The sequence below is a fragment of the Rhinoderma darwinii genome, chromosome 9 (genome assembly GCF_050947455.1).
Source record: "Rhinoderma darwinii isolate aRhiDar2 chromosome 9, aRhiDar2.hap1, whole genome shotgun sequence".
In the NCBI taxonomy this organism is placed as follows: domain Eukaryota; kingdom Metazoa; phylum Chordata; class Amphibia; order Anura; family Rhinodermatidae; genus Rhinoderma; species Rhinoderma darwinii.
The window spans coordinates 53,848,223-53,860,988 of NC_134695.1; the positions used below are offsets into that span (position 1 = coordinate 53,848,223).

General features: G+C 39.3%; 1 protein-coding gene across 3 annotated transcripts in view; it reads left to right on the plus strand.

Moving 5' to 3' along the window:
* Positions 1-12,485, plus strand: part of LUZP2 (leucine zipper protein 2) — a 374,406-nt gene extending 361,921 nt beyond the window's left edge. Inside the window, exons 12-13 of one of the 3 annotated variants that reach the window (XM_075837712.1) lie at positions 8,295-8,372; positions 12,163-12,485. In XM_075837712.1, coding sequence (XP_075693827.1) covers positions 8,295-8,372; positions 12,163-12,267 — 183 coding nt within the window. In that variant the 3' untranslated portion in view covers positions 12,268-12,485. The remainder of the gene's footprint in view (positions 1-8,294; positions 8,373-12,162) is intronic. The other 2 variants (XM_075837713.1, XM_075837715.1) reach the window with 2 other exon arrangements.
* The last annotated feature ends 281 nt before the right edge of the window (positions 12,486-12,766 follow it).

The window sequence follows — 12,766 nt, forward strand, 5'->3', positions numbered from 1 at the left end:
GGTATGGAAAATGTCTGGTATTAACCTGTGACCAAATCTAGCCCTACATTTATAGCAGTTATGCTGTAAATATATTGCAAGATTACAGCTCTGCACCAATATATAATTAGAGCTACAGGAGATGGGATTTCCAAAAATCTATAATTTTTAGGAGCCTTGTCCTCATAATAATACTTTTAGGTAACGTCTAGATGCGTCTCGTTTTAAGAGATTATTCAAAAGTCAAACATTTCCTTGTACTGTTTTAAACTATTGGAAGGGAACTGGCTGCTGATATTGTTATGGGGCACTGTGGATAATGGCATACTTAGGGCTCGTCCACACGTTGTGGAATTGCTGCGTTTTTTCCATCCGGAATTGCGGATGTAAAAAACGCAGCATAATACAGTAGCAGCAAAGTGGATGAGATTGAACAAATCTCATGCACACACGCGTAAATACTGAGCGGAAAAAACGCTTAGAAATTGACCTGCGGTGCGGAAATTAATTTTGCAGCATGTCAATTGTATTTGCGTAAACGCTGCTTATTTGTTGTGGGAATTCCCCAGTGAATTCAATGGCAATCTCAATCCCGCAAAAAATAGCAGTTGTTGCGTTTTTTTTGCGGCTGGTTTGCAGCGATCCCGCCACAGAAAACGCAACTCAGAAAAAAAAGCATGGCATGAAACATTTTCCCAGGAGCCGGCTAAGTGCTGCAGTTTTCCACAGTGGAAAAACTGCACCACAGTTTGGTGCGGTTTTTCAACCGGAACTCCATGCGGCGCACAGGACGGATACGCTGCGTGCTGTTATACAATGTTTCTGTCTCGTGTGAACTCAGCCTAAGGTTATTCTCACACGAGGGCGTCCGTAACGGCTGAAATTACGGTGATGTTTCAGCCTGAAAACATCCCCGTAATTTCAGCCGTACCGGCATGTGCAGGCGCTTGAACGCCACGTCAATTCGGACGTAATTGGCGCTGCTATTCATGGGAGTCAATGAATAACGGCTCCAATTACGGCCAAAGAAGTGACAGGTCACTTCTTTGACGCGGGCGTCTATTTACGCACCGTCATTTGACAGCGGCGCGTAAATTACGCCTCGTGTGAACAGACAAACGTCTGCCCATTGCTTTCAATGGGCAGATGTTTGTCAGCACTATTGAGGCGCTATTTTCGGACGTAATTCGGTGCAAAAACGCCCGAATTACGTCCGTAAATAGGCCGTGTGAACATACCCTTAGGGTTACTGCATCTGTATTGTGCATGGGTATAGTGAAGAATTGGTGTTTATGTACTTTTCAAGATTTTCTTAGATGGATGGAACAAGATAGATGTCATTTAAATAGAAGACAATCTGCCAGCTGTTTGGTAAATGCTGAAATTAGAGCAGGAGGTTAAGCTATTAAAGACAAGTTAGTTGAGGCTGGGTTTACACCAGTGTTGGTGTTTCCATTGCTCTGCTCTGTTAGGGTATGTGCACACACACTAATTACGTCCGTAATTGACGGACGTATTTCGGCCGCAAGTCCCGGACCGAACACAGTGCAGGAAGTCGGGCTCCTAGCATCATACTTATGTACGATGCTAGGAGTCCCTGCCTCGCTGCAGGACAACTGTCCCGTAGTGTAATCATGTTTACAGTACGGGACAGTTGTCCTGCAGCGAGGCAGGGACTTCTAGCATCGTACATAACTATGATGCTAGGAGCCCGGCTCCCTGCACTGAGTTCGGTCCGGTACTTGCGGCCGAAATACGTCCGTCAATTACGGACGTAATTAGTGTGTGTGCACATACCCTTAGAAGAGCAGAACAACGCAAAGACTAGAAGGGTCTGTTCCATTGTATGACAAACACCATTGGCGCTCGATAGAGCCCTTTGACTTTAATTGGGTTCATTGGGTTTCCATCAGGGTGTCCATGGTTTTGCCACAATCAATAGCCCAACATACCACGCTATTATTTTCTGCTTTTTCATCTGGATCTGTGACGAAGGCCCCTGTCAAAAAAGAGGCGGGTATAGTTTAGCAAATCCCCCCCCCCCCCCTCTATACGTTCTTATATTAAATGGGTTATCTTGTTTAGAAAAAATATTTTTAAATACCCTATTATGGTATAAAAGTTAATACGGGGGGGGGGGGGTCATCTGGTTTGAATCCTCACCTATTAGCAAGCATAGAGAGCAGCTACTAAGAGTATCTCCCACTGTGGAGGACTAAGGACATCTGTGCTTCAAATGGACGGCCTTTGATTTCAGTTGGCACTGCGTAATACTTATTTTCCATGGTGGTGCTTCAATAGAATCAGACACTTGCCGCCAGGCTTCTTGCAGATTAAGGCCCTGTTCACACAAAAAAATGTTGGCGCTGATGTTGACGTGGAAACTATGTTGGAATCAGCGCCAAAAAAATGCTCGAAACCGCCTCCCATTGAATTTAATGGGAGACGGAGGCGTTTTTTTGCTCTTTCTTCCCACAGTTCTGTCTCTAATCTCCCATTGAAATCAATGGGAGGTAGAGTTTTTTTGCTGCATTTTTTTACCGTGGTGCTCAATGGCCATGGTCAAAAAACGCCTTGAAAACCGCAGCAAAAACCTCAGCAAGAAAGTGCAGGCAGGTCAAAATCTGGCTCAAAATTCCTGAAGGAATTTTGAAGCAGATATTTTCTGCCTGCAAAATTATCCGTGTGAACAGGGCCTAAATCAGATCACTAGGGGTCCCAGCTGCAAAATACCCTAAAATCAGTATAGCCAAGGGGGATCCTAGTAACAAAAAGGGATTGTCCAAACCCTTTAGGAAGATGTTCTATGGGAAGACGAGCCATGAGATTCTGAGTGTATAATGTTATGTACATTTCTTGTTTAAAATATTTTTGTGATAAAATACAAAAAGAATGACAAAAAGTGTGCAGTATGTGATATTTACAAATAAACCTTCATGGCCTTACAGTATCCTTCATAGTGCCACTTTAAACACATTGATGGGGTTCAGTGCGGAGATGGGTCGGCAAATAAGGCTGACTAGAGTAGAATTTGACAGTTTTATATGGCTATACTTTCTCCGTCAATGTTTTTCTTCTAGCCATGACTTTAGAGGTCATTTAGAGAAGAACTACTTTTATTGTCGTTCTCCAATTGTCCTGTTGTAATATACGGCGTTATATAAAATATCTAAAAGCCTTGATTTCCAGAATGCTGCTATCAAGTTGTAATAGTGAAGTACACTGAAATAAAGATCAATAGCTGAGGAATCTATCACAGCTTAGAACCTGAAGAAAAATAGAAATTAGACAATTTGCAAGGATAGAGTAGGACCATCAAAGAATTTCAACATTATTTCATAGAACTGCAACTCTTCTGTCTCGAAGAAATGGTCCAGTATTTCACTACACACAGATGATAGGATTCTAGAAAGCTTTTGAGGTGGGTGATGTGAACATACTGGTTGAGCAGCGCACTGATCGCAGCCGTTTAGCATCCAACCCCACCTCCCATTAGATATAAAATAAAATAAATGGATGCTTACCTCATCTTCTCTTCTCTGCTCTGGGGCCCCCTTACATGCTGCGGCTCATACAAAGTCCTGATGCTGCCAAGTGTAATTATGTTATATGAGCCGCGGCCAGTAGTGAGAGACTGAGGGGATCCGGAGGGGAGAAGAAACGCGTTGAGGTTAGTATACTTATTTATTACATTTTTCATTGTTAGGTGGGGGATACTCTGATAGGGGGTTAGTCTGATGTGGCGCAAGGTATGAGGCCAGGCATAGGGCACTACCTTGCTACGCCCCACAGAGTGAAATTTCCGCTATAATTCATATACTATGGATTATAATAAATATGTATAAATATGTCGGGCCACAGTGGCACTACTCTCTTTTTGCAAGACACACCCCCTCTTTGAAGAAGAGGCGATGGTGACGTAAAAGATCCAAAAGTCGCAATTTTCATGAAACTGGCGTAGAAGGGTTAATAAATTCTCACACATATATATTTCACGTGTTTCCGTCATGTTGCACATAAGGTGTATGTATAATATATGTAAAGAATACCGGCACTTGTGATGAGGACTCTAGAAGGACATGACGTTAGATTTATATAGTTGCTGATGACAGTGGCGTATATTGAAGGAGGAGACCCCATAGCAAAGATCAAAGTGGGCCCTCCATATGGTTTTTGCACAGAGGACAGAACGGCCTTGTGTATGTTTTCCCATCATGCTATGACCTTTTTGATAACCCTTAGGCTCATATCCATCCTGATTGCTTTCCTTAAATCTTCCTGACTCCTCCTCTCTCTTTAAGGGCTTTCTAACAGCCCCATGCGCTTTCTCTATGTTATGTATGGAACTGTATGTCTACGTTTATATTGCCTGGGAAAATTATTTGTCCCCCTAGATATCTAGATATTCACCATTGTTATTTATTTAATGCACCGTACGGATCGTTTTGTTTTTTTCCTATGGGAGCTCCTCAAATAGTTTGTCATTAAGTACAAACGAAAAAAATTACTTTCCTAGAAGAGGGCGCCCTTCAAATGCCCCTTTACAAGCAATGATTCTTCAAACCACTGATGAACAGTGCAGAAGATGGACATTTCTATTTTTACAATCCTCTCTGCTGGTAGGAACAGTGTTGGAAAGTTTTTCCAGGCTCCTAGGGCAAGTGACAGCTCTCACGAGAGCCATGGGCTAGTCATCTGGAGATATTGGAAATGTCGATACGAGTGGCATCCTGCCGATAATAACAGTGATTTTTATGTCACTATTACATTTACTATTAACCTTTTTCCTACATTCCCACTGGCCAATTGTTGTTATGATCTTTGGATGATAACTGGCCAGTTTAAACGTACCTTAAGGCCACAGTAACCTGTCAACCCGGAATTCACAAACATCTCATAGATTTCCTATCTCAGTGTTCATGACATCACAAAGATAGGAAAAAGTCTGATATACCCAAATGCCATATCTTTCTACGTATTTTTGCCAGAAAAAAAAGACATTAATACATTTAGAAATCAGCCGCAATGTTCTATTTACAGATGAGTCAAAATTCCGTGACCAATAAAGAACAATAGGGTAGATATGGCAAATAACAATAGGGTAGATATGGAGCTATAGACAAATAAATAGATGACTTTTTTGCTTTTATTGTTAGCTAAAAAAAAATCTGCTGTGGATATTGAAGATAAATCACGGCAGAAATCCACAGATGAAACTCCGGTTTAGCATGAAGTTAAATCCTCGCATTTATCCTGCCATGAAACTAAATCCCTGTCTTTTCCATGCAGAATCTCCATCAATAATGAACATGATGTGGATTATAAAATCTTCTCATTGTATTCCGATTGACGACGATGAACTCCACATGTGTAGGCCACAATAATATTAATATGTGGCATTATCTATATATAGATACCCTATATATTTAACTGAGCAGCATGTTCACTATATACAGTCGTGATTTTTTTCTGGAACATGTGAATGGGGCATAAAATACCCACAAATACCCGCTCATGATATAAATGGGAAGGCATACAGTAACTAGCTTATAATCAATAATTCACACTAGTTGGATCTATCTCACTATACAACTTAATATATCATGTGTTCACTATATACAAATACTACAATGTGTGATTTCCTCACATATGGGGCCACATGATAGAAAATTTGGTTAGGTAATGGTCAGGGTTTAGCCAGGATGGTTGATGGTAAGACATGTGTCCCATCTGCAGGGTGGTGTAGGGGGCACCAAAGAGAAGCTGGCAGAGCAGGGAGATAGATAGTCCTGCAGGAGGGGTCCGAACTGAATATTTGCCCCCGGGCATAAAAATTCTAAGATATGCCTCTGATATGGGGTGTACAGTGGGTATAGCATTTGCATAATGGTTTACAAGCTTTAAGCTAAGCCTCTGTATGTACAGATGTTGCCATCTTTATCTTGACTTTTAAGGCATTAAATACACAGTGTCAAGACACTTTAACGTGACTTTTCAATGTCTTTTGTTGCGTGCTGCAGCAAGTTATCAGTCTAGATAAACTTGGCTACATCTGTACAATATTTCTCATTAATTAGATGAAAATGACTGGCATCCTTCAACAATTCCTATTTGGCGGAATATATATTATTTTTTTTAACTCTTCGGTAAGATATCTTATAACAGACAAGGATATAAACATATATAAACTCACTTACTGTCTTTTTTTATTACTAGTTATAAGACTTGGAATCCATAATCCGAGCTGACAAGAAAATTCTTGCTTACAGTTAAAGAAAATTCTTTCATTTTGCGAATCTTCCGGAGCAGCACTACATCTTGAGTCAAACATAATATTACATATGAATTATTCTTCCCCTCCCGTGTGATCAATGTAAAGAAGTTCAGTATCTTTTTCTGGCGAAGAAGGCAGCTGGTACCATAAATGTCAGACTAGCAAAACAATTTAGTATCATTTTATGGACGACATATTGTAAATGACAAATCTTTCCGCATTGTAAAGATTTATAGAAATATTTCCTCTTCAGTAAGAAAATTTATACAATATGTATGTAATTAAACTGAACATTCATTTATGAGCAAATGATACAGGCTTGGCTTTGTAAAACTACCACTAGACCTAGTGGTGGGCAATAGGGTAACAAGGTTGGTACTCGTTTTGCACGTCACCTTTGTAATGAATATTGTCAGTGTTGGATTATGGTACCATGAGCCAATGGGGGTACATGGGGTGAGAAAGTCCTATAGCAAATATTAAATTGTTCTCCATCTTTCTGATGCTGGTTCATGGCACTACATCCCTCCTTATTTCGGACAATAGATCTTTCTGCTTGTTTGCCTCTACCCACCAGGTTCTCAACCCTCAAAGGGTATAATATAGGATCATTCTGGGCTTGCGCTCCGAGTTGTCATTTTACTCTACCCTGAGCATGAACTTGTACATAATCTCCATAAAAAGCTTTACACACAAAATATAAAACACATACACAATATATAATAATGAAAGATGTGAGGATTATCAATTTATTATATGAATACATTTATTATATTAATTATATTTACAGTAAAAGGAATAAGGGAAGAAATATATCTCTCTCTTACTGCCAGTTGCTACCATTAGTAGGAACATAATAATTATTGATAGTCTTCTTGTGCTTGCTGATATTCTCCATCAGTATAACAACAGTGGTCTGCAAATTTTAAGGCAAGCCTCACTCATAAGGCACCGTACAATTCTTGATGAGTACTCTGATCCAGCATAAGTTACCCATTGTCCCAGGACATGGCTCACAGAGACACTATATCACAGAACCCTTCATTCAGGAAATCATTCTTCTGTGTCGATCAGCACAGGAACAGGAAGTAACAAGCATGCAGGAATAAACGTATCATTTCCTTCCTGTAGCAGAAGAGGCAGGAGCATGGGAGGTAAATGTTTTGCTGACTGGAGGCACTGTGGTTAGCACCGTGTACACTGTGGCTTACTCTGGACACTTCAGCTAACACTGGGGACATTGTGGCTAGTAATCTGGTTGGCACTGTTATGTGGGCACTGTTACATCTAAAGAAGCACAATCTCCAGACCACATCTACATTTCCTTCCGGCATGGAAATCAGCCACTGGTGAGCCCCAGGAATTAACATAATTTAACTGGGGAAGCACTGGAAGAAAGCTGTTGAGAAGTCGTGGTCTACAGCCAGTCCGGACCAAGAGAGGCTAACTTTAGAAAAAAAAAGAGTTTGCCAAGGGGGAGGTGTAAACTGCGGGTAATAATATTAGCATATTCTATCAAATATTATGTTACATGGCCACCTTTACTACCATGTTATTGATACCTTTCTATAGTTATGACCCCTCCCCACAATCAACAGAGTATAAATACATTTAGTTTTTAGTTCTGTTAGATTAAGTGAATTTTGCTTTTCCATAAATGTTGCATTTTGCACATCTTACTATAATTCTCTGTTGCGGAGAGCATCTGTGACTTGGTTTGTAACGTCTGACATCTGTTATTAGTCATTCTTGGCTGGGTGAACTTTGCGGCAGATGAACTACTAGCCTTTGCCTTCATAAGCCATGCTCCACTGTGAGTTATGACAGCAGAATTACTCATTGACTTTATTGTATTTCTAGTCTATAGGGCATTCGTTCTAATTCCATCAATGTTGTTGTTTGCCGAAAGGTCAAGTCAATTGCAAATACTTCTCAATGTTATTTATTTGTCATTTTCACCTGGTGCTTTTTATGCTACTAAATTCTACTAAAGACATGTTCAATATTAATTTTTGTTTTCTTTATTCCTTTTTTGGTTTAGGGTGGAAAAATCTGCAGATTACATCACATTAATGCAACACTGATAAACAAAACTATGAAATTAGAGCCGAGCTTGCAGGTACATTATAGTATTGTGACAGTTACTTTAAAGAGTTATTCCAGGTGACACAAACATATTTAGTTTTGTTTGCAATGTATGCAGTCCCACTAGCTCTATTAACTCAATATATGCATGTTATACACCTTGCAGCCTCATGCACACTGAGCCCATGCTTCTGGGGGAGAAAACCTCTGTAATACAACATCCGATGGAGCATGCCATAAAAAAAAATCTGTATGCCTCGATATGAAATTGGAGCCATATGGTGGTAAAAAAAAGTGCCATAGTATGACTTTGTCCAAATAGTACTATGTATGACACCATAATACCCTCATGTGCATGAGCTCTTATACAGTAAAGTAACGTATAGCACAAGGAATTAGACTTAAAGCAAAGCTCTCTTGGGTTTTGGAGAGAACATATGCATTCTAGCAAAAAAATTTACCAGAAAATAAACATTTCTTTATCATGCTTAGCTTTGATTTTTGTCCTAAACACAAATTGGTAAGTGAATAATATTTTAATCTTTGCATACGGTTTTAAAAATACTTGCTTTATTTTACCTTTTATAGTGAAATACCCATTGCGGAAAGCAGCGTGGTGAAAAAAAAATCTGTTCATACTTACCCCCTCCCTCTTCTCTGCACGTTTTCTGGCCTCCCTGGATGATGCTGCAGCCTGTGATTGGCTGTAGCGGTCAAATGGGATGCAACGTCATTTCAGGTCGCCGGAATGCAGGAAGAAGGAGAGAGTTCTGGGTAAGTATGATTTTTTGTGTTGTGATTTTTTTACCCAGAATTGATGTAAAACTCGCAACACTGGCTTTCTGTTGCCGGTTTTGCATCCCCATTGAATTAAATGGGGAAAACCTGCAACAAAAAAGCAACGAAAATGCAGCATAAATTGACATCCTGCAGATTTAAATTCTGCACCGCAGGTCAATTCATTAATGTTTACGCAATGTTTTTTTCCGCAGTGTGGGCATGAGATTTTTTTTAAATCTTATCCAATTTGCTGCTACTTTAAACGCTGCGGAATTTCCGCACAGAATTCTGTTGGGGAAATTCCGGAGCATTTACGCTACATGGGAACCCAGCCTTAAGGTGTCTTTTTTCCAAGTTGAACAAGCCACAGCTTCCTAGCCGTTCATTGTAAGAGAAACATCTTATCCTATTTAAAAATCTAGTAGCCCGCCCTTGAACCCTCCCGAGCTCTACTATAACCTTTTTACAATATGGAGCACAAAACTGAATTTCATATTTATACAGGGGTAATATTACATTTAAATCACAGGCTTTTAGCTCCTTTTTATACACCCTAAAATCATATTTGCTTTTGCAGCTGCTACTTGACATTGAGTGTTGATATTTAGCTTACTTGTAACCAGAATAAACAGTCCTTCTCTTGTTCTGATATCATCAACTTTATTCAATTTATTGTATATGCATTAATACTATTCCTGCAGCCTTGATAGAATACTTAAAATTGATCAACATTAAAATTCATCTGCCATGTTTTTGCTCATGCTGCCAACTTATCTAGGACTTTCTGCAACTTTTTACAATCAAGCAGAGTTTTAAGTATCCTACAAAGTTTCCATCATCAGCAAAAACAGACGCCTTACTATCAATCCCAACCACAAGGTCATTAATAAACACATGTAAAAGAATTGGGCCTAACACCGATCCGTGTGGTACCCCACTGCTGAATTTAGCCCTGTTTTCTGTTCCTTAATGAATATTTTACCCAAGTGCATATATTATCCCACAGTCCCTGCTTTTTTAACTTCAGTACAAGGCTTTTGTGTGGTACAGCAGCAAATGCTTTTGCGGAATCCAGATATATCACATCAGTCACATGATCAACATTTACATTTGCACTTACCTCTCATAGAAACTGAGCATGTTGGTTAGGCAAGACCCATTTTGCATGAACCCATGCGGGTTATCAATTATTAGACTATTCCTCGCTATATGCTTTTGCAGTTCATCTCTTTGAATACCTTCAAGTATTTTACATACCATAGATGTCAATCTTACTGGACGCTTGTTGTTTCTGGGTTTCACCTGTTTACCTTTGTTTAAAATTAACTGATCAACTGTCCTCCAATCCTGTGGCACTGATCCTGTTACAAGAGAGTCTAAGAAGATGCGATACAATCGTCTTTCAATTACTGAGCTCAATTCCCTTAATACCCAACTGGGCCAGGGGCTTTGTTAACCCTTTCCCAACATATGACATACAGTTAGGTCATAGCCAGGTAGGGGAAGTATGGAGCAAGCTCACAGAGGGAGCGCGCTCCATACAATGCGGGTGTACAGTAATGACAGTAATGAGCGGGATCATGCTCGAGCGCAATCCCGCTCGTTTAACCAATTAAATGCAGCGGTCAATAGCGACTGCGGCATTTAAATTGATAGTAAGAGGGGGGCGATGGTTGCTATGGCAGCCTGGGGACTTAATGAAGGCCCCCAGGTCCGCCATCTTTGGGCTCCTATTAAGCCCTGCCTCTGGCAGGGCTTAATAGAAGCCTGTCAGAATGACGATATATTGCAATACATTAGTATTGCAGTATATAGTGCAAGCGATCCAATGATCGCTAGTTGAAGTCCCCTAGGGGGACTAATAAAAAAAAGTTTAAATTAGTAAAATAAAGTTTATTTTTATGTAAAAAAATAAAAAACAATATTAAAAGTAAAAAAAACAAACCTTTTCCCATTTTCCCCCTAGAGCATAGTAAAACAAATAAAAAAATAAACATAATTGGTATCACTGCAACCGCAAAAGTCTGAACTATTACAATATATTATTATTTAATCTGCAAGTAATTTAAGACTTAGCTACATCTGTATATGTGACGTAGCATCAACGTCTTCAGAGGTGCATCGCATACCACATTCTGATACTGCCCTGTGTCAGTACGTTGTGTGATCCGCGTCATGCTGAGGGGACCCAAAGGGGATTAGAATAGCGGTGAGCTGAGCATTCATTTTTTTTTTTACATTTATTTAATTGTCCGCTGGGCGGGTGGGTGGGGGAGCCTCTACGGCCTCCAGCAGGGGCCTCTTCTTTGCTATGCCCTACAGAGTGAAATCTAGCTCCTAGTTTTCTGGCATAAACCATAATAAAAGTGTTGGGCCAGTGTGGCCCCATCCCCATTTGCACAGCCATGCCCCCTTTTCTGAAAAGTGGCAAGGGCAGCGCAAAAAGGCCAAACGTCACAACTTGCACTGCACCAATCCTATGTTCCCCCAGAAGGTAATATGTTCACATTTTCACTCAACAAATATTAGGAAGTTTGATATTTTTATAGTTGTATCCAGCAGCTATTAAAGTAATTAGCAATGCTTTCTCATTGAGAACCTTGAAAAAGAAAACGGATTCACAAGGTCATAATATGGACACATCATTACCATAGTCCCCTATTATTTTCCACCAGAACTGCCATTAAAAAAAGTACACAGTAAGCCGATGTACGTATATTAAATCTTAACATATGGATATTGCTCTTCTGGTGAACGATGTGAGATGTCAAGAAAACAGTCCCAATGTAAGAAGGGAGAACCAACCAAAAGTTAATGAGACTTCAGGTAATGCTCACATGGGGAAAATATGAAGACCTGACAAATCAAAACAGGTTTCTTTGGTCCAAAGACTTCTTCTGTGTGAAACACTCATAGCGTAGCCACATGCTTGTTATTGTAGTTTATGGAGAACAATTTGCTAACTTTTCACTTGTCTTTTAGCTTTTTTTTTTTTGGTCACCCTCGATTTTTTTTTTCTAATTTTTCTTCCCACTAATTCTAAGCAGTTACATGAACCTCCTTCGACCAAACCAGAGGGTAACAAGTCAGAAGAAGAACACAAGATAAACACTGGAGATGTGAATATAACAGAAGACAAACCACTGTAAAAAGACATTTCAGAAAGTTTCTATTTTGCAGTCATCTTCAGTTTCTTTTTGGACTCCGAAAGCTTGAAGATGTGCTATATTTCTTAAGCATGATGTTTTATTTTCACTAAATTATGGATGTTTGTACTGTACGATAGTGTTATAAATAAAAAAAAGGTATAACTATAATACGTTTATTAATAGTTTTTAGCAATAATAAAATAGATCTGGATGTCTGAAGAAATGCTTTGTAAGACAGTGGATATTTGAATACATGTTGAACATGAATGTCTCCTTTTTAGCTTATTAAAAATACAAATACATCTCTTTCTTATACATTGTCTTGGAATTTATTTGAAACCAATTGTTATAGAATATAAAGAAATGTGTACAATTTATCTAAATGCTGGAGGGGAATAATAGTTCCTGATCATGTAGTAGTTTATTAAAGATCAATTCAAGCCACAATTCAATAATCCACCAACATTTACTTTGGTTTGTTTTATGAAAATAATTTAGA